We start from the raw sequence: 17,969 nt of genomic DNA, 5'->3' as shown, positions 1-17,969 counted from the left end.
TGATCGCTAACTTCAGTATTATTAATAACACTGAAGTTGACAGACATTAAACATTTTTTTAGAATTTTGTAGCAATTAAATCATTAAAAGAAAAGTTTCACATGTGAAAATTAATAAAAATTACAAGTGAAAATTTTTAGAAGCATTTTATTTATTGCAATTAATTTGTTAAAAAAATTTTTTAAATTGACAGCTGACCGCTAACTTCAGTATTATTATATTTTCGCGCGCTCATTTATATTTAGACTATTTAACATACATTAAATATGGAATAGTGATTATTGATTTTTATTTGTATCATTATATTCATATGCTAATATTTTCGTATTGTTCAAGTGTTTATAATCATTGAAATATTTTAATTAGCTCTGCGTACTTGTTTGTTGGATTAATGGATCATACAGTCAAATATTAAATATGAAGGTAATGACAAATAATAATAAATTCTTTTTTAGTGCAATGATAAATGATAACACGCATTTATAAAAAAAAAATTACCATTGATTAAATAATAAAACCTTAAGTAATTTATTTGATGTTTTTTCGCAAATAAATTCATAAACCATAATTTTTTTTTTTAATTTTACTCAAAAAAAATTTTTTATTATTTTGTAAAAAATTAAATACTTACAATTTATGTCTTAATTCAATTAGAAATTATTTACCTTGCAAAAAAATATACATTAATTAGGTTAAGCTTAATGTGATAAAATGGATAAATAAAATTTTTAATTTAAAAATATAAAATCCGTTATGTATTTTTAAATAGAAGATTTCTTCTTCACCGAGCATCCATCACGTATACTCGCACACACACACACACACACACACACACACACACACACACACACACACACACACACACACACACACACACACACACACACACACACACACACACACACACACACACACACACACACACACACACACACATATATATATATATATATATATATATATATATATATATATATATATATATATATATATATATATATATATATATATATATATATATATATATATATATATATATATATATATATATATATATATATATATATATATATATATATATATATATATATATACACACACACACATACACACACACGACTAATGCATAAAAATATTTGTACGCGATTTAATGTCGTCATATAAATATTTATAAAACTAATTAATTAGATTAATTTGACATTGAATGAAGAAATAATAAAGAAGCTATAAAAGTCTTAGAATGATAAAAATAAATTAATCATAAAATTGATGTTTGTATTGATTAGAAAATATAATTTATTACATACATATTCACATTTTCATTAAACGAAATTGGAGGGTATATTACATATATGTATATATGTATAAAATATATGTAGTATGTATAATGAGCAAATGTGCGCAAATAGCGCTTCTATTCATCGCTTTATAAGGAAACTACTAAAAGTTGTGAAATAATATGCCAGCAAAAAAGTGATTAAAAAAAAATAATTTTGTAATCTTGAAAACAAAGAAAACAGTCTGGATAACAATATTAATATTTTAGATTTAATATTATTTGTTTTTAATTTTTGTCCTCGTGATTATTTTGTTGAAGAGAACTATATGGCTGCATAATCGTATATCTATTAGCCGCATGGTTTGTAACTAATTACTTTGTAATTTATTGTACTCATGCTATAATTATAATTATTATTGTTATTATAAGCTGTCGCTAAAGCAATAGTATCGCTAACAGATCTAGTGTAGTTTGTTTATGTATGTTTACAGTTAGTTCATTTACAATGTTAAATAAAACATAAAACTTATTTGTTTATATATCTTAAAAATAATATTGATGACATCAAATATTGAGTTACATCACGGTTATTATTACACATCAATTAAAAAATCATTAATTTATTGATAAAAATATATAGACCTAAAAAGTTTGGTTATGTTGACGATATATACATTTTTCTGTCATATAAAACAGTTGTATCATTGTTGAGTACTTATTTATATAAAATATAAATAAAATTTTAATTGTTAATTTAAATTACAACACTTTGAATGAATTTTATATTTAAATTATTTTAATAGCAATGATAAAAATAATAATAATTATATTTTAATTGTTAGTTAGTTAGTATTGATAAATGTATAATTATTCCATATGTTTTAGAAGTTAATGAGAGATGGCGGAACGGCAACAATCGCCATCTGAATCAAAGCGTATGTCATTGGATAAAATAATAGATGCAATGACTGCGGACTTGAAGAATCCAAGTGAAAATTACGTGCAATTTGGAGCAACACAATCACAAACAACGACACCAAGTTGGGGACACTATTTGACAAGTAACAGCAGAAATTATTCAGCAAGTCAATCACCTCCTCCGCTGTCGCATCAAATTCACCAGACTCAAAATATATTACCGGTTAACTCTGTTTCGTCGCCAATTTATATGTCAGATGTTCCTAGATACAACACCAATAATATCGAAGATCCTATTTATTTTTCATCACAAGCAGTTAATCATTTGGGAATAAATGAAAATAATGATTTGATTGGTACAATTGATGTTGGCGGTGGGAATTATATTAACGTTATTTACGGTAATGGACCAGTGATTGTTTCAGATCAATGCCAAGTTAATAATTTATCTGGGTATAATGGGCATCAGAGCGTTGCTAGAGACCGTGAGTACGGGCTTTTCAACGAACCCCGAGTACCTGTTCAACATAACAGCAATTGCCATCAAAATACAAATGGCAAACAACTTATTGATAATCTTGTTGGTAATTGGGTACCAAACCAATCAGGTACTTATAGTCCATTTGGTAGCTCACCGAATGTTACTCCAGTACAAAATCTTATTAGTGTTGGCGCAATTGAACAAAAAAAAGAGGCTGAAGAATTACCTAAGGCCTCGCCTCAATCACAGCCGAAAAAACAGAGAATCGTTGCTGAAGTTAAACCCATGAGACCATCGTACTCATCTGTACTCACTAAATCAGCTCCATCACCTTCATTGCCTCTAAATACATTGACTGCTAAAACACAATCGGACAATGGATTAAAAAAAACAGCTGGTAAAAATTCTAAAAGCAAGAATAAAATTGGCTCATTAAAGCGACAAAATTCTTCGGGAAGTGATGATCATGGTTCACCGAAAATTCAAGTTCCTAAAAAATCAATTGATAATAAAAATCATAATAATTTGTCACGACGTTGGGTTTCATTGGATAATCTTGAAATACACAGTGAATCTCATGAAATGGATGCATTTAATAGATCTAATCAATTTGAGAAACGTAAAAGCATGAAGACTTCTAAGAAAAATGATAAAGATGAAACTTTGTATAATAATAAATTACAAAATGGCAATATTAAATCATCTGGTAATATACAAAAACGTCCAATTCAAATTAATAATAATCTTAATAATTCGTTCAATAATTTTAATCAAGCAACGATGACAGATAAAATTGACAAAAATCAGCAGCTCAATAATACCACCAGCAGCAACACTAATAATAATATTAACAATAATAATAATGGTAGTAATAGTAGTAATAGTAAAAATAATAAAGAGGAAAAAAAATTAATAAAGGATAAAAATTCAAAACGTTTTCATGCTGAAAAAGCTCAGCAAATAAAAAAAGGTCAGAAATATCGGAAACGTGATAATCGTGATTTTCCCATAAAAGATTTTTGTAAAAATTTAAACAAATATGCAAATCGTTGGTGTAAAGTTTTTTTAAAAATTTGTACATGGTTACTACATTTAATTTCAGATGTAGTAAGTATGAGTACTAATCTTGTGATACAATTTTTAAAATGCATGTGGTTTCACACTGTATTATATTTAAAATACTCATGGGGTTATGTAGTGTCAACATTTCCCAAAATACGTTTTTTAAATGCCATAGGAAAACGAATAGACGACTGGCTTGGTAATAGTAGGTTTGCATTCTGGCGACGTATCAAAGTAAATAATAAAAAATTAGATAGAGAAGAAAATACAAATTGGATACCAGGTAGATTGGAAACAAATATATCACTGCCAAGTACCGGAGAAGAAGCAATGAAAAGGTTATTAGCTTGTAAAGGAAAAGATCCTTACAGTATACTAGGAGTTACTCCGACTTGCTCGGATGATGACATTAAAAAGTATTATAAACGTCAGGCCTTTTTAGTTCACCCAGACAAAAATAATCAACCAGGTGCAGAAGAAGCATTTAAAATTCTTGTTCATGCTTTCGACATTATAGGCGAACCGGTAAATTAATTAATACTTACTTAATTAATTATTATTATTATTATTGTTATATATTTATATACTTGATTTTCTAATTATTGAAATTTTTTTTTTTCTCCAGGAACGAAGACAAGCATTCGATCAATCTAGGCAAGTTGAAGCGGCTTGGGGAGAATTAAGCGATTTATTATCTCAGTTACATCGAAAAATGGAACAAGCGGCTAATACAATTAGATGTACGAACTGCGGATTGAGGCACAAACGAATTCCTACTCAAAGACCTTGTTATGCAGCAAGATTTTGTAGCCAATGTAAAATTCGTCATAGTGCAAAAGAAGTAAGACTGAAGACTGATGACTGATGAGTCTTGTATTTAAGTATAAAATATTAAAATAATGAGTAATTATTAATTTATAATTTTTATTAGGGCGATATCTGGGCAGAATCACGAATTATGGGTTTTTTATGGCATTATTACGCTTGTATGGAAGGAGCCGTGTATGACGTAACCGATTGGGCTGCTTGTCAAGCTGGTAATCTCAAACATTTACGGGCAAATACACATAGTGTTCAATACCGGATTGTCTTGGGACAACGTCCGTCGACTCAGTCACCCAGCAGTGGTAACAAAAAGCGACAACATATGGACTCTAATCCAACGTATGTCTTTTTTTTTTTTCTTACTTATTTAAATCAAAACTTAAGCCATTTTTTTAATTTAAAAAAAAAAAATTTTTTTTTGCAGTGACGCTGATTTTGAAGATTTTTTAAATAATCTGTACACACACAATAAATCGGGCACGTCGACTACTACTACTACTACTACTACTACAGAACAACCGACTGCAAAAAGTGATAACCGTCGACGAAAAACAAAACGCAAATAAGGGATATAATTTTCATACATGGGTGTTTTTATGATCTCTTAGCAATGCACTTTGTATATCGTTATCGATAATGGCTAATGGATCCACTTTTTATTGTTTGTGTACTCATAACAATTCTTTTTCTTTTTCATATCCATTTCTTATATCAACTTTGTTTTTTATATAACATCGTTTTTCCACACTACTGTTAACTGATATTTAAATGTTGACCACTCTCGTCAATCAGTGATACTATAAATGAACAAAAATATGAGATCATATTTTATCAATTAAAAAAGAACAAAAATCAATCGAATTTGGCTACAAGTAAAAAATTTTTTCTTATTTAATTATTAGTAAAATAAATAAACATTGATAATTAAAAGTAAAAAATTTATTTTATTTATTGGAATTATTATAAATATACTTTGATTACTTAAAAATAATATCAAATAAATTACGTCCACTGTTCCAACATCCCTTCTAAAAATGCAAGTGCATCGATATTATCAATAGCTTGTTGCAAGTCCTTTTTTTGAACTGTTTTTTTTCTCGCCTGAACTGTATACTTGTAAGCTTCTTTTGCTATTGAATCAATGAATAACTCCTATATATATTTATAAAAAAAAAATTTATAAAACAAATCACGAAATGTTGAAATTTATTAAATGATTTGATTGTTGAAAGCAATCTTAATTTATAAATTAGCCGAGATAAAAACAGATGTTGAGTTTTTAAAATTACCGTTGATTTAGTTATAATAAACATTGCTTCCTGATTAATCAAGTTAACTTCTGGATCAGTTTTAGCAATAATTTTAACTCTTCCCACAGGTAATTTCAGCAACTTTTCTTTCGCTTCTTCATCAGCTACAGGTACACTGTCAGGTTCTTCTGGAGTTTCTTGCTCATCTGGTAGATCAGCTGTTTGATTTAACTCCTCTTCTACATTTAATTCCTCTTCTTGAATTTCCATAATTTATTTTGTTTCGTATTTAATCTGAAAATAAAAAAAAAAAACTTTATTAAATTAAATTTAATTAGAAAATCTCATAATACTGAAGTTAGCGATCAGCTGTCAATTTTAAAAATTTTTTAACAAATTAATTATAGCAAAAAAAATTATTAAAAAAATGGACTTGTAGAAATTTTAATAAATTAAAAATGCAATTTTTTAGAACAAATTTTTTTAAAATTGACAGCTGACCGTTAACTTCAGTATTATAAATTATAACTTTATTTTTCAGTTGAAAAATTTTATAAAATAATTTTTTAAATAAACAATTAAATATTTGCTTAAAAATAATTACAATTGTGCTCTCAATTTTCTGATTACCTGTTTACAAAACGCTGTTTGGTTTATGAAAAAAAAAATATTGTGCAATGTGAAATGTATGACCAAAAAAACTAGATTTAAAAAAGTAACTATGCACGTGCTGTCGTTTTACCTAGCAAGATAAATAATAATTAACATAAACTATTTAGTAAAAAGTAAAAAACTCTGAGTTGAAGAACATTTAATAAATAATTTTGAAGGTAAATAAATAACTTATACCTTTAAAGTAACTGTATGAAGCTTAAAAATATTTTCAATGAACGACTAGCAAATAAACACACCCTACAACCGAGAAAAAATTCTAAAGTAATAATAATGTTACGCCTTAGGTATGTATTTTGGTGCCGGTTATATTTTTTAGGTTAAATATTAATAAAACCTAATAATATCTAAATGATATCTTTTGAATTAATAAAAAGTGTTGTTGACGAAAATGGACAATAGAGTGACAATATACAATCCAGATGATGATGAAGAAGATATTAATAATGAAATATTTGCTGATATTCAACCAGTAACTTGGATGAATGATTATGAGGATGATGATAATTTAAACTATGATCTCGATGAGATTAATAATTTTTTTCACAGAGTTGACTCTGATCAAATAATTTATGCTGAAAAAAAGAAACGGTGTAAATTAATTGGTAAATATGTTATGGGCGATTTACTTGGTGAAGGTAGTTATGGCAAAGTTAAGGAGGTACTCGATTCAGAAACATTATTTAGACGAGCTGTCAAAATATTAAAAAAACGTAAATTACGAAGGATACCTAATGGTGAACAAAATGTACAAAGGTAGATTTATAGATTTGTTAAATTAATTATTTCTTATCTATTTTTTTAGATTTTTAAAATTTAGTTTAATCAATAACATCTGCAGACTTTGACATTCTTTGAGTTGACAAGAAAAACAATGTCATTAAATGTTATTTTTAAACCCTAGAACTCTAGTGACTATTTTTAATTAAAAACATCTATTTTCAATTTAATGATAAATTATATTGTTAAAAATTTTTTTTCTGCTTTTTAAAAATATAACTCAGTTTGTTTTTAGTCTTACAATAATAGCTTATATAAAAATTAATTTTTTATGTCTATGCATCAGTTTTATGAATAAGACGTTTAATTTTATTTATTTCCTATCTAAACACTTGAACTTGATAATAATTTATTAATGAGGGTGAATTTAGCAGACAGCTAATTTTTGGGATTTTTTAGATTAATTTTATGAAGTTGAAGTTAACAGACACTTGACAATTTTTTGATTTTTCTTGAAAAATAAATTAGGCATAGAAAATTATTTATAAAAATTTCATGGATAATTTTTCAGAGCTTCTAAAGATGAAATTTTTAATTAAAATTTTCTTCTATAACAAATAAATTGCTTATAAATTATTAAAAAATTATCAGATATCTCCTAAATTCACACTTATATTTATTAATCCTGTCTTTTAATTATAGAGAAATACAATTATTAAAGAGACTAAAACATAAGAATGTTATTGAATTAATTGATGTATTATACAATGAAGAAAAAGAAAAAATGTATTTAGTTATGGAATTTTGCGTTTGTGGACTTCAAGTAAGTTGTTATTAATTTAATAATGTAGATAAATAATACATAAAAAATATATATGGAATAATTAATAGGATATGTTAGAAAGTACGGCCAATAAAAGGTTTCCGATATGGCAAGCACATGAATACTTTACGCAACTCGTAGATGGTCTAGAATATCTCCATAGCAAACGAATTATCCACAAAGATATTAAACCAGGAAATTTATTACTTAGCCTTGATGGTACTTTAAAAATAAGTGATTTTGGTGTTGCAGAGGTATTAATTATTATTAAATACAATATTTATTGTGAGTATTAATAATTAAAATTAAATAAAAAAAATTCTTCAATAGGCTTTTGATATTTTCGCTGAAGACGACACTTGTACAATGGGACAAGGTACTCCAGCATTTCAACCTCCAGAAATTGCTAATGGATGCGAGTCATTTGCTGGTTTCAAAGTTGACATTTGGAGTTGTGGAGTTACTTTGTAAGTAACGGTGACTCAAATAATAATTCCATTTATTTATTGTGACAGTTTTTTTTTTTTTTTTTTTTTTTTTTTTTTTTTGCAACTCAGGTATAATATAACAACGGGTATTTATCCGTTTGAAGGTGATAATATTTATAAATTGTATGAAAATATCGGTAAGGGTGAATATACAATCCCAGAAGAAGTAGAAAATAGTCTGACAACTCTGTTAGAAGGTATGCTACAAAAAGAACCAGAGAAAAGATTTACACTTCAAGAAATTCGACGTCACCCATGGACTATTTGTCGACCAGAGCGAACAACTGATCAAGTACAAATCCCACCAATTAAAGGCAATACAGGACATAAAATAACTGTACTACCTTATTTAATGGATTATTACTATGGGAGTGATGAAGAACCTATGTATTATACAGCTAGACAACTAAGTGGTAAGATTAATAATGCAAATTATTTAATACTAGCTTTGGAGCCCTTACTGATGCGTTACTGATCCAAGTCCAAAAAAAATTTTTAGATTGGAGAAAATTTTTTTTTTTTTTCTCATTTTTTCACGTTTCATACAAAAATGCGTTGATTCACGAAAAAAAAATTTTTTTTTTTAAATTATTAAGTAGTTTTCTCATGAAAGCGTAACAAACAAACTTACATTCACATTTATAATATTAGTAGGGATTATATTATTAAATTAGACCGTTGACAGTAGCTTTGTCTGTGATTATTTATAATTTTTCAATCAACAATGAGGATGTGATTAATTTAAAGATTAAAATAGTAGTAATATAAATCTTGAAGGATAAATATAATTAAAATTAATTGAATTTCCAGAGGAAAGAAGACTTGAAGAATTGGATGGCATTAGTAGTGATCAAAAGAGTGTATCTAGCAGTGGTAACACTAATAAATTAACACCTAGCAACAGTAAACGACGTTGGCGTAGACCGATCTCGAGTATTAGTGTTAAAAAATTAACTTCTTGCAAACCATCGTGATTCAATTTACTTAAAGTTAACATTAACAATTAATTTTTGTTTGTAACTATTATAATTAGGCGGTTAAAATTCATTAAGTTTAAAAAAAAAAAAAAACAAAGTGTTGAATACTCTTTACGTGAGAAAAAAAATACTGCCATAAAACTAAATATTTTTATTAATTTAATAATAAACATATTTATATGTGTATACATGTTAATCATTATCAAATATATTAATATATTGATAAATTAAAAAATATATATTGTAAATCGTTACAAATATATTGTAACTAATTATTTTTGTGATATTAATGTTAAATAATTATTGTAATAAGTGTTTATTGATATTCCAAGTATTTATGTATATTAATTATACAATTATTGCTTTCCTTTTAAGGCACTCTAAATTGAACGTTTAGAAAAAATTATTTCACTTCATTATTAGTATCTATTTTTTTTTTTTTTTTTTTAAATTACTTTTTATTGTTATGAATATCATGTTAATGAGTATCCAGCACTTTTCATAATTTTTGTTATACAAAATTGCGTTGTCTTCTAATTGTTTAAATTGTTGAAGACATTATATGAGAATCTATAAAACGTTTAAATGTGAAAAAAAAAAAAAAAAAAAAAAAAAAAAAATATAAGAAAAAATTTACAGTCAAAAATAATAATATAGTTATTAGTATATAAATGTACGCTTCATAATATTTGAGAGGATGAATTCATTAACTATGTTGAAGAGCATAGTGTATCAGTTATTTAAACCTTAAAATGGATCTTATAGATCTACGGTGTAATTATAGCTTATAGTAACAAACGATTATGGCCTCTGAATATATAACGAAATTCAATATTTATTTTGCATATATAAATATTTAAAATAACAATCGAATTTTGTGACGCGGTACCATTAATGTTTAAAGTATTTCTTAGGCCTTACTTTGCACAATTTTTGTGCATTATTGTATTAAATTGTGTACATATGTTAATAATATCATTTATAAATCTATTTGAGAGAGCTTATAATAATTATAGAATCGTTATATAATTGAATGCCAACATATTATTAATTAGATTCTGATTAGTTGAAAAATTTTTTCAATTACTATTAAATTGTAATAAAAATCAGTCATCAGGTATATTTAAAAAAAAAAAAAAAAATTAATAATATTACATTTTAATAGATTGTAAATAAGTTTTTGAATAATTATGATAACGCATAATTAATCGAGTGTTATTTAGCTTGCCACTGGTAATATTAATGTAATTTCTACTAAAACTTATCTTTTTATTATAAAACGGAAATATCAATTTTCAATCAATTGAAAATAAGAGTATACGCACTACTTAACTATTAATTATTAATTTATAAAAGTAAAAAAAATAATAACTTACTACCAATGTGCCGATAAAAGTCTTCAAGACTCTTAAAAAGTTACAGTTACTTTATCAATTTATTAATAAAAGAAAAAAAAGTAAAAAAAAAAAAAAAATTGTATTTTTTTATACTAATATCCGCTATCTTGTATATGACAGAATAATTACATGATATTAGTTAATAATATTTATCGTGTAAAGAAATAATATGAGATTCTTATAAACCTGTTGGTATAAGTACAAAGTTATAATTGTAACGGGTATTTATTGTTTTATAATTATTTATTGAAGTCAAATAAATTCACTTGACACATTTAGAGACAATGAAAAAATTGTTAAATGAAGAATTTTTAGTTAGACACGATTTAGATATTAGATTATTTAATTTTTAATTAATGTGTTAAATTGTAATTAATATATATATATATATATATATATATATATATATATATATATATATATATATATATATATATATATATATATATATATAGATAATTATTAATGATAGTTATTAACTAATGATGTCTATTTAAAAAGTGGTAATAAATGATACCAGCGTCTTTTGAAAGAAACTGACGCTTACTTGTAAAATGTAATTAGCGAATTATTTTATCAAAATATTTTCATTTTATTGCAATTGTTTCTCTTGATAAAAATTTTTAATCTATACAATTGTATATCCAGTTGGCAGTCTATTTACTCAAAGATGATAATTTAAGAGATCACTTATTTTTTTTTTTTTTGTAAAACTGATAACTCATTCAAATGCTTAGAAGTTTATTTTCTTGATGTTGATAAGATCTATTTCCTTTAAAAAGTTATTTCATTTATAATAAAATTATTTTGAGTAGAAATGAAATAAATTAAAAAAAAAAAAAAAAACAATTAACAATGAACGAAAATCGATTAACTCTATTAACACTGATTGGAGTTTTGTGTGGAGTAATTATTGGAGTAATACTAAAAAATTGTAGTAATCAACTATGGTCCGAGCGTGATATTATGTACTTTCAATTTCCTGGTGAAATATATTTACGAATAATAAATTGCTTAGTTTTACCATTAATGATATCGAGTGTAGTAAGTGCCAGCTGTTATCTAAGTAAATCAGGTAGTATTGGCTTAAAGGCTTTTTATTATTATTGTACCACGACATCCCTTGGAATTATATTAGCTGTCACCCTCGTTCAAACAATAAAACCCGGTGAATTCTATGTCAATAAAAATACAACAGTATCTAATCATATCAAAAAATCTGTAACTGCTGATGCATTTTTAGACTTACTGAGGTACGTTTTTCTTGTATTGATTATTTTTCATTTGAAAATAAAAAAAATTTAATTTTTACAGGAATTTGTTCACTGATAACTTAATAAAAGCATCTCTTAGTCAGGTAAATTAATTTTTGATAATAAGGTAATTTTATTTTAATTAAAAAAAAAAAAATCCATTTTCTTAAAATTAAAAATTCAAAAATTATATTTATTAATTTATTAGAGTTAATTTTTTTTTTTTTTTTTTAATTAAAATAAAATTGCAAGTGGTAATAACTGGATTTTTTTACTTTAAGTACTAAATCAGTATTTTAATAAAATTTGTATAAAATTGATTTAGTATCAGACGCAATTAACGAGTCCACTCAATTCAAAAAATGGTACTCTTTATTTTATTTTATATTATTTAATTATTTTTCTAAATTAACTGTTATATTTTCATAAATCTTTTTAAATATTTATAATTAGATGAAAATATAAATTGTTGGGAAATAAATCATCGAGATAACGACGGGACTAATGTACTTGGCATAGTAGGATTTTGTCTAGTTTTGGGAATCGCTATCGGACACTTGGAAGAAAAAGGAAAACCTCTGAATGATTTTTTTAGATCATTATCTGATACAATCATGCTCATAATGGACTGGGTGATAATGTAATTATTGTTTTAACGTGTAAATAATTAATGTAAATAATACGTGCAATACGTAAAAAAAATAATGAAAATCTTCCTTCAGGATTGTTCCGGCAGCAGTTTTATTTTTGATACCTGGAAAAATATTAGAAGCTGAAAACATAATACTAATGATATCCAACTTGGGTCTTTACGTACTGGTAGTGTTTGCTGGATTATTTATACACAGTTTAATTGTATTACCTCTTCTGTACTTCATATGTACAAGAAAATCCCCGTATTCTTTATTGCTAAAAACAGGTCCTGCGATCATTACAGCTCTTGGAACATCTTCCAGGTTTTTTTTTTTTACTAATAATTAAATTACAAGTTGCAACAACATTCACAGTTAAATAAATTATTGAAATTACAAAGTAATTTTTCAGCACAGCTACCGTTCCAATGACGATAAAATGCCTCAATAGAATCGGTATTAATCCAAAAGTGTCTCAGTTTATTGCACCAATCGGGGCGACAATTAATATGGATGGTATTGCGTTATATGAAACAATTGGAGCATTATTCATCATTCAGCAACGCGGGCTTGATTTTTCTTTAATGCAAATTATATCAATAGCGTAAGTCTATTAATTTACAAAATAATCATCAAGAGCAATAAATAATGCATGTAATTTATTTCAGAATAACTTGCACAGTGTCTTGTATCGGAGCCGCCGGATTGCCAAGTGGTGGATACGTAATGTTAATTGTTGTACTCGAATCAATTGGAATTCCTGCTGAAGATGTCACATTAATTATAACGATTGACTGTTTTAAGTGCGTATTATAAAATTAAGTGACACTGAAATTAATGAAAATTAAATTAGCCAACATTTAAAAATTTTAATAATTTTGCTTTATTGAAAAAAATTTTTAAAACTATCAAAAGCCTCTAAATTTCAGTATCATAAAATGAAAGATAACCTTTAACTTACGGATAATTAAGTATTTAATAAATAATAATTTTTAATTCATTTTTTTCAGTGATAGAATACGAACAACTGTTAATATCGTTGCCGATGTCCTTGGAGCAGGAATCATAGATCATTATACAGACAAAAATGATTTAGAAGAAGAATTGGAAACACCTGGGCGGTCTTTAATCAATCGCGAATACATCAGCACAATTTATTAATATTTAAAAAAATTATAAAAATATCAAATTAATAAATACAGTGCATAATTGAAGAATTATCTATATCATTTAGCTGCCACTTTACAATTTTTTTTAACAAATAAATTATAGCAAAAAAAAAATATTAAGTTTGCTAGTTTTTTTTGTTTTGTAAACATTTCTTAAAAAAAATATGGAGTATACATTAATTTAAAAATTTAAAAGTCCCGCGTAAACTAATACGAGAAACGCCCTCTAAAGGCGGGTTTAAGAAACTTTTTAAATAACTGAAAATTTTTTTGACAAATCGATACAAACATCTCCGACAACAAGACGCCTGCCGCTAAATAATGAAACGATATTATATTGCATCTGCTCTTCAGTAGAGATGAAAAATAAAGACTGAAAAAAAGAGTACATGGTAGCTGGTAGTTTTTTAATTTTTACTGATTATTTTAAACGGGATAATTGGGTTCCTTTTTAATAATTTTATAGTTAAATAATTTCAAAGTTGACATTAAAATAATCCATTCTAATACATCATTTAAATCAAGACTATTGCATTTTTTGTGGAATAAAAAAGTAATTATAGTTACGGGTTGATGGGTTTGCGTCCGTTACAGAATATTCAATTTCATGTAACGGTTATTACAAGTTTTGAATCTTTAATAAAGCTAAAGGTAACTATTTTTATTTTTTTATTTTTGACAGTTCAATATTTTTTTGCACTTTCACTTACAAAAAATTAGGATATATTTTTTTTTATTTCAGGTAGTATAAAATTGAAATAATGCGTCCGGATTCACGAAGCGTCTCTTTCACATTCCACCGTGAGGTTTTGAGTGACCGGAATTCCCCAAGGATTCCACCAAATCGTAATAAAAATTTCCGTCAAAGACTCCAAGATCGATTTGAGAAAGAAAAGCCCGATAGTAGCAAAGAAAAATCTAAAATTGTTAAAAGTGCCGATAAAAGTTGGAATAATATTAGTTTGAGTACTGTATCCGCGGACTCACGACGTGCACTTCGCAATGGAGCTGAAAAATTATCCAAGACAATTATATCGGTGCGAACAACTATTGGAACTATTTCACAGGTAAATTCTTGAATTTTTATTAAAATTAAAATTTTTATCAATTAATAAAATTTTAAAATAATTTAACATAAATTTTCTTCTTTGTGAAGAAATTCCGGAGCTCAACTAGGCGAAGACAAATTTTAGATGAACAACAATCACCCTGTAACTCTCAAACACCACAAACCTACTCAAGAACTTTGTTAGGACGCACTCCAACAAAATTATACAGTCCATTTGGCATTGAATCACCTAAGCACGCTTGGGATAAAGAAAATGATTCTGTTCCATCGTCAGCTTCTTCTAAACACGAGGCTAATGAAGCACGTCGACCATTTCGTTTTATCAAAAAACGTGGCTTTGCTGCTTTGAGATAAACGTATTAATACTTATTTAAAGATTATGAATATGTATCATAATCATAATATATCGCTTGGGGTCTATAATTAATCATACGCTGTGTAATTTATCCTACGAATTACGCGAGAATCATTCCTCATCACTACTTAGCTTATGAAAATTTTCGACCTGTCATTTATCGACGAGACAAAAAAAATATCATAAGGGCTTTATTTATAACAATAATGTTATCGCTATTTTTTTACTTTAATACCATTTTTTACTACTATACTATTGAATATAGTCTTTGTCCTAAAACTAAATTCAAATGAGCACAATTTTTTTTTTTTACTTTTTACAATTTGAAGCGTGATTAATCGGAGTAACTTGAGAAAAATTTTTTCTAAATTTCGCATTTATTCGCAAGCTTATTATCTAATCATGTTCCTGGTGAATAAAGCCTAAATTTATTATCAATTCTAAAAAGCCAAAGTTACGTCGAATGTAACGATTTTTTTTAATACTTTTTTGTACCAAAAAATAATTTATTTTTTAACTAATTTAAAATTAGTAATAAAACCAATCAATTAAACAATAAAGCCAAAAATGGATTTGAATTAATAAATTTTTTGTGGAGTTTAAATAAGCATCATCGAGTCATGATTAAACTATATATTTAAAACTCTATGGATAAATAATTAAACTGAACTGTTATTTTAAGACTTATTAAACAAACTGTTGCCTAAAAATCTAATTTTTTCCGTTAAATATTTATTGATAAATATAATTTGTAACCAGTATTTTACAAAATAAAATATCAAAGATTATTCAAACTAAATTTGTTATTTTTTTTTTTTTTTTTTTTTTTTTTTTTATCAAAGCCTGTCAATTTAATTGTATAATTTCAAATGCATTAAACTTTGTAAATATTTAATTCAAAAAATGATTAACGGCAAGTATGCCCGATATTCAGTGACAGTATTTCTTATCGATTACGAAGTTCATTAATAAACGAACACATAATATTTTAATGTAAGAAAGTCATAAAGATATATTTAAATTGTACATATATAATAAATACAGCAGGAAATATAAACCAGAACGTCAATGCGCACGATCTATAAATTTTATATCGCGCAGACGTTTACGACCACCGTAAAATGCGACATAATACTGCACCCGAAAATTCTCTTCGACAAGATAAAGAAGGGATAAATAATTAAACAATGCGGCAAGAGTCTTTAAGAACTTCTTTCATTAATATCAATAGTGTTGCATTGTTAAAAACGTCAAAGATAAGGTCCCTAATTAAAAACAAAAACCTTTCAACCATTGTTAATTTAATTGGTCATTCAACAAATACTTAAATCCAATGAAGAATAACTTTAAAAAATAGTTTGCATAGTTCACCAGCTATTGATCGGAATAAGTTAGGGTTTAACTTTATAATACTCTTATCGTAGGTGGATTATACCACCTTACCCAATTTTCATTTTCATCGTTTATATATTCTGCCAAGAAACGATCTATGCCACTTACTAGTTTATTTCAGCACAGTCTATATAAAAAAATATAAATTCCGACATGAAAATAAAGTTAGCCGACATTTAAAAATTTTCAGAATTTTTTTTATTGAAAAAATTATTACAAAAAAATTTTTTTTAAAATTTACACGTGTAAAAAAAACTTGAAAAACTGAAAGAGCAATTTTTTAAAAATATTTTTTTTAATTAAATTAAATTATTAAAAAAAAATTCAAAAATTTAGAACGTCGGCTAACTTTAATAACATAATGCCAACAAATTTTTCGCACCATTAATTTACTCATTATTCGTTAATTCCAGTGACACATTCACCTGCTGATTTAAATTTTATTAAATCATTGCTTGAAATTATTTTACATTTAAAATTCCATTGCAAAGTTTCACTTACAAAGATCATAATAAGTGGTCTGTGTATTTTTAATGAGTAAGCCGTCAATAAGGATTGTTTACTGCAATCTAACCCAAACTAATTGCATTAAAGGGTTTAAGCTGTGAATAAAACAACAAAATAATTATTTGTCAATGATTTTACCTAATTTAGCTGCATTATTAATTATTACAAGGGGCGTACTTTTTTTTACAGCATAATAGTGGGTTGCATTGGTTGGTCGACAGGGGTGTAAAGAGGGAGTACATGGAGCTCCGAAAGGGTGTTTGCGAGAGGCAGGTCAGGGTTGGGGCCCTGGGGCTCAGTTCTGCTCAGTACGTTGTCCGTATTTGTCCGTACTTGATCATCACTTTCTTTTATAATTTTATTATTAATTAAAAAATATTAGAAATATAAAAAATTGATAAAATAATTTGACAGCTTTGTTGTTGTTTATAATAAAATAAACTATGTTAATAAATAAATAAATAAATAAATAAATAAATAAAAGAAGAAATAATTATTGAAGAAGAAAATAATACGTACTTGTGATTAAAAAATTAAAATATAAATTTTAATTGAAATTATGTCGAACAAAATTTGATGTGTTATATTTAACACCAGTGGACATGACTAAAAGTCGGTCAGTGATTTAACAAGTGTGTGAAGAAAAAATAAGTCATGAAATATATGGTTATATAATATTGTTCGCGCGTATATAATATTA

At 26.1% G+C, this 17,969-nt stretch overlaps 5 protein-coding genes across 12 annotated transcripts; 4 read left to right on the top strand and 1 right to left on the bottom strand.

The window, feature by feature from the left end:
• Positions 1–361: 361 nt before the first annotated feature.
• Positions 362–5,503, top strand: LOC141534469 (uncharacterized). 5 transcript variants are annotated; one of them, XM_074253836.1, is made up of 5 exons: positions 362–423; positions 2,165–4,265; positions 4,366–4,581; positions 4,672–4,904; positions 4,990–5,503. In XM_074253836.1, exons 2-5 carry the CDS (start codon positions 2,178–2,180, stop codon positions 5,129–5,131), a joined length of 2,679 nt encoding a protein of 892 aa, XP_074109937.1. In that variant the 5' UTR covers positions 362–423; positions 2,165–2,177; the 3' UTR covers positions 5,132–5,503. The 5 variants fall into 5 exon arrangements, with proteins under 5 accessions (XP_074109937.1, XP_074109935.1, XP_074109938.1 ...); XM_074253834.1 differs by lacking the exon at positions 362–423 and adding an exon at positions 1,398–1,639; XM_074253837.1 differs by lacking the exon at positions 362–423 and adding an exon at positions 1,730–1,758.
• On the bottom strand, positions 5,490–17,933 carry Pole4 (DNA polymerase epsilon subunit 4). Of its 2 annotated transcripts, none has more exons than XM_074253857.1 (3): positions 17,789–17,933; positions 5,855–6,109; positions 5,490–5,717 (listed from the first exon to the last, which is right to left on the bottom strand). In XM_074253857.1, the coding sequence occupies exons 2-3, from the start codon at positions 6,083–6,085 to the stop codon at positions 5,568–5,570; spliced, it is 381 nt and encodes a 126-aa protein (XP_074109958.1). In that variant the 5' UTR covers positions 6,086–6,109; positions 17,789–17,933; the 3' UTR covers positions 5,490–5,567. The 2 variants fall into 2 exon arrangements, with proteins under 2 accessions (XP_074109958.1, XP_074109957.1); XM_074253856.1 differs by lacking the exon at positions 17,789–17,933 and adding an exon at positions 6,446–6,599.
• Lkb1 (Lkb1/serine/threonine kinase 11) lies at positions 6,636–9,899 on the top strand. The gene is made up of 7 exons (XM_074253846.1): positions 6,636–6,774; positions 6,865–7,243; positions 7,910–8,030; positions 8,099–8,284; positions 8,361–8,497; positions 8,588–8,931; positions 9,329–9,899. The coding sequence occupies exons 2-7, from the start codon at positions 6,879–6,881 to the stop codon at positions 9,490–9,492; spliced, it is 1,317 nt and encodes a 438-aa protein (XP_074109947.1). The 5' UTR covers positions 6,636–6,774; positions 6,865–6,878; the 3' UTR covers positions 9,493–9,899.
• LOC141534472 (excitatory amino acid transporter 3) lies at positions 11,393–14,058 on the top strand. The gene is made up of 8 exons (XM_074253843.1): positions 11,393–12,145; positions 12,207–12,249; positions 12,471–12,510; positions 12,599–12,785; positions 12,868–13,101; positions 13,190–13,381; positions 13,446–13,580; positions 13,788–14,058. Exons 1-8 carry the CDS (start codon positions 11,748–11,750, stop codon positions 13,936–13,938), a joined length of 1,380 nt encoding a protein of 459 aa, XP_074109944.1. The 5' UTR covers positions 11,393–11,747; the 3' UTR covers positions 13,939–14,058.
• Positions 14,295–17,610, top strand: LOC141534478 (uncharacterized). Of its 3 annotated transcripts, XM_074253854.1 has the most exons (4): positions 14,295–14,597; positions 14,689–15,013; positions 15,103–15,371; positions 17,459–17,610. In XM_074253854.1, exons 2-3 carry the CDS (start codon positions 14,708–14,710, stop codon positions 15,367–15,369), a joined length of 573 nt encoding a protein of 190 aa, XP_074109955.1. In that variant the 5' UTR covers positions 14,295–14,597; positions 14,689–14,707; the 3' UTR covers positions 15,370–15,371; positions 17,459–17,610. The 3 variants fall into 3 exon arrangements, with proteins under 3 accessions (XP_074109955.1, XP_074109956.1, XP_074109954.1); XM_074253855.1 differs by lacking the exon at positions 17,459–17,610 and having other exon boundaries at positions 14,296–14,499; positions 15,103–16,201; XM_074253853.1 differs by lacking the exon at positions 17,459–17,610 and having other exon boundaries at positions 14,297–14,597; positions 14,667–15,013; positions 15,103–16,201.
• Positions 17,934–17,969: the final 36 nt, after the last annotated feature.

The sequence above is a fragment of the Cotesia typhae genome, unplaced genomic scaffold (genome assembly GCF_013202065.1).
Source record: "Cotesia typhae breed Kobodo isofemale line unplaced genomic scaffold, CoteBio_Ctyphae scaffold_13, whole genome shotgun sequence".
Taxonomy (NCBI): domain Eukaryota; kingdom Metazoa; phylum Arthropoda; class Insecta; order Hymenoptera; family Braconidae; genus Cotesia; species Cotesia typhae.
Note: the sequence above shows the minus strand (reverse complement) of the source record. Positions and strands in the feature narration are given on the sequence as shown.

Coding starts and splice junctions, on each gene's coding strand:
- LOC141534469 (XM_074253836.1), top strand. CDS start 2,178: ATGGCGGAACGGCAACAATCGCCATCTGAATCAAAGCGTATGTCATTG. Junction 4,266..4,365: donor TCGACATTATAGGCGAACCG/GTAAATTAATTA, acceptor TTTTTTCTCCAG/GAACGAAGACAAGCATTCGA. Junction 4,582..4,671: donor TTCGTCATAGTGCAAAAGAA/GTAAGACTGAAG, acceptor AATTTTTATTAG/GGCGATATCTGGGCAGAATC.
- Pole4 (XM_074253857.1), bottom strand. CDS start 6,085: ATGGAAATTCAAGAAGAGGAATTAAATGTAGAAGAGGAGTTAAATCAA. Junction 5,718..5,854: donor TTATTATAACTAAATCAACG/GTAATTTTAAAA, acceptor AAATATATATAG/GAGTTATTCATTGATTCAAT.
- Lkb1 (XM_074253846.1), top strand. CDS start 6,879: ATGGACAATAGAGTGACAATATACAATCCAGATGATGATGAAGAAGAT. Junction 7,244..7,909: donor GGTGAACAAAATGTACAAAG/GTAGATTTATAG, acceptor TTTTAATTATAG/AGAAATACAATTATTAAAGA. Junction 8,498..8,587: donor TGGAGTTGTGGAGTTACTTT/GTAAGTAACGGT, acceptor TTTGCAACTCAG/GTATAATATAACAACGGGTA.
- LOC141534472 (XM_074253843.1), top strand. CDS start 11,748: ATGAACGAAAATCGATTAACTCTATTAACACTGATTGGAGTTTTGTGT. Junction 12,250..12,470: donor TAAAAGCATCTCTTAGTCAG/GTAAATTAATTT, acceptor AAATTGATTTAG/TATCAGACGCAATTAACGAG. Junction 12,511..12,598: donor TCCACTCAATTCAAAAAATG/GTACTCTTTATT, acceptor ATTTATAATTAG/ATGAAAATATAAATTGTTGG.
- LOC141534478 (XM_074253854.1), top strand. CDS start 14,708: ATGCGTCCGGATTCACGAAGCGTCTCTTTCACATTCCACCGTGAGGTT. Junction 15,014..15,102: donor CTATTGGAACTATTTCACAG/GTAAATTCTTGA, acceptor TTCTTTGTGAAG/AAATTCCGGAGCTCAACTAG.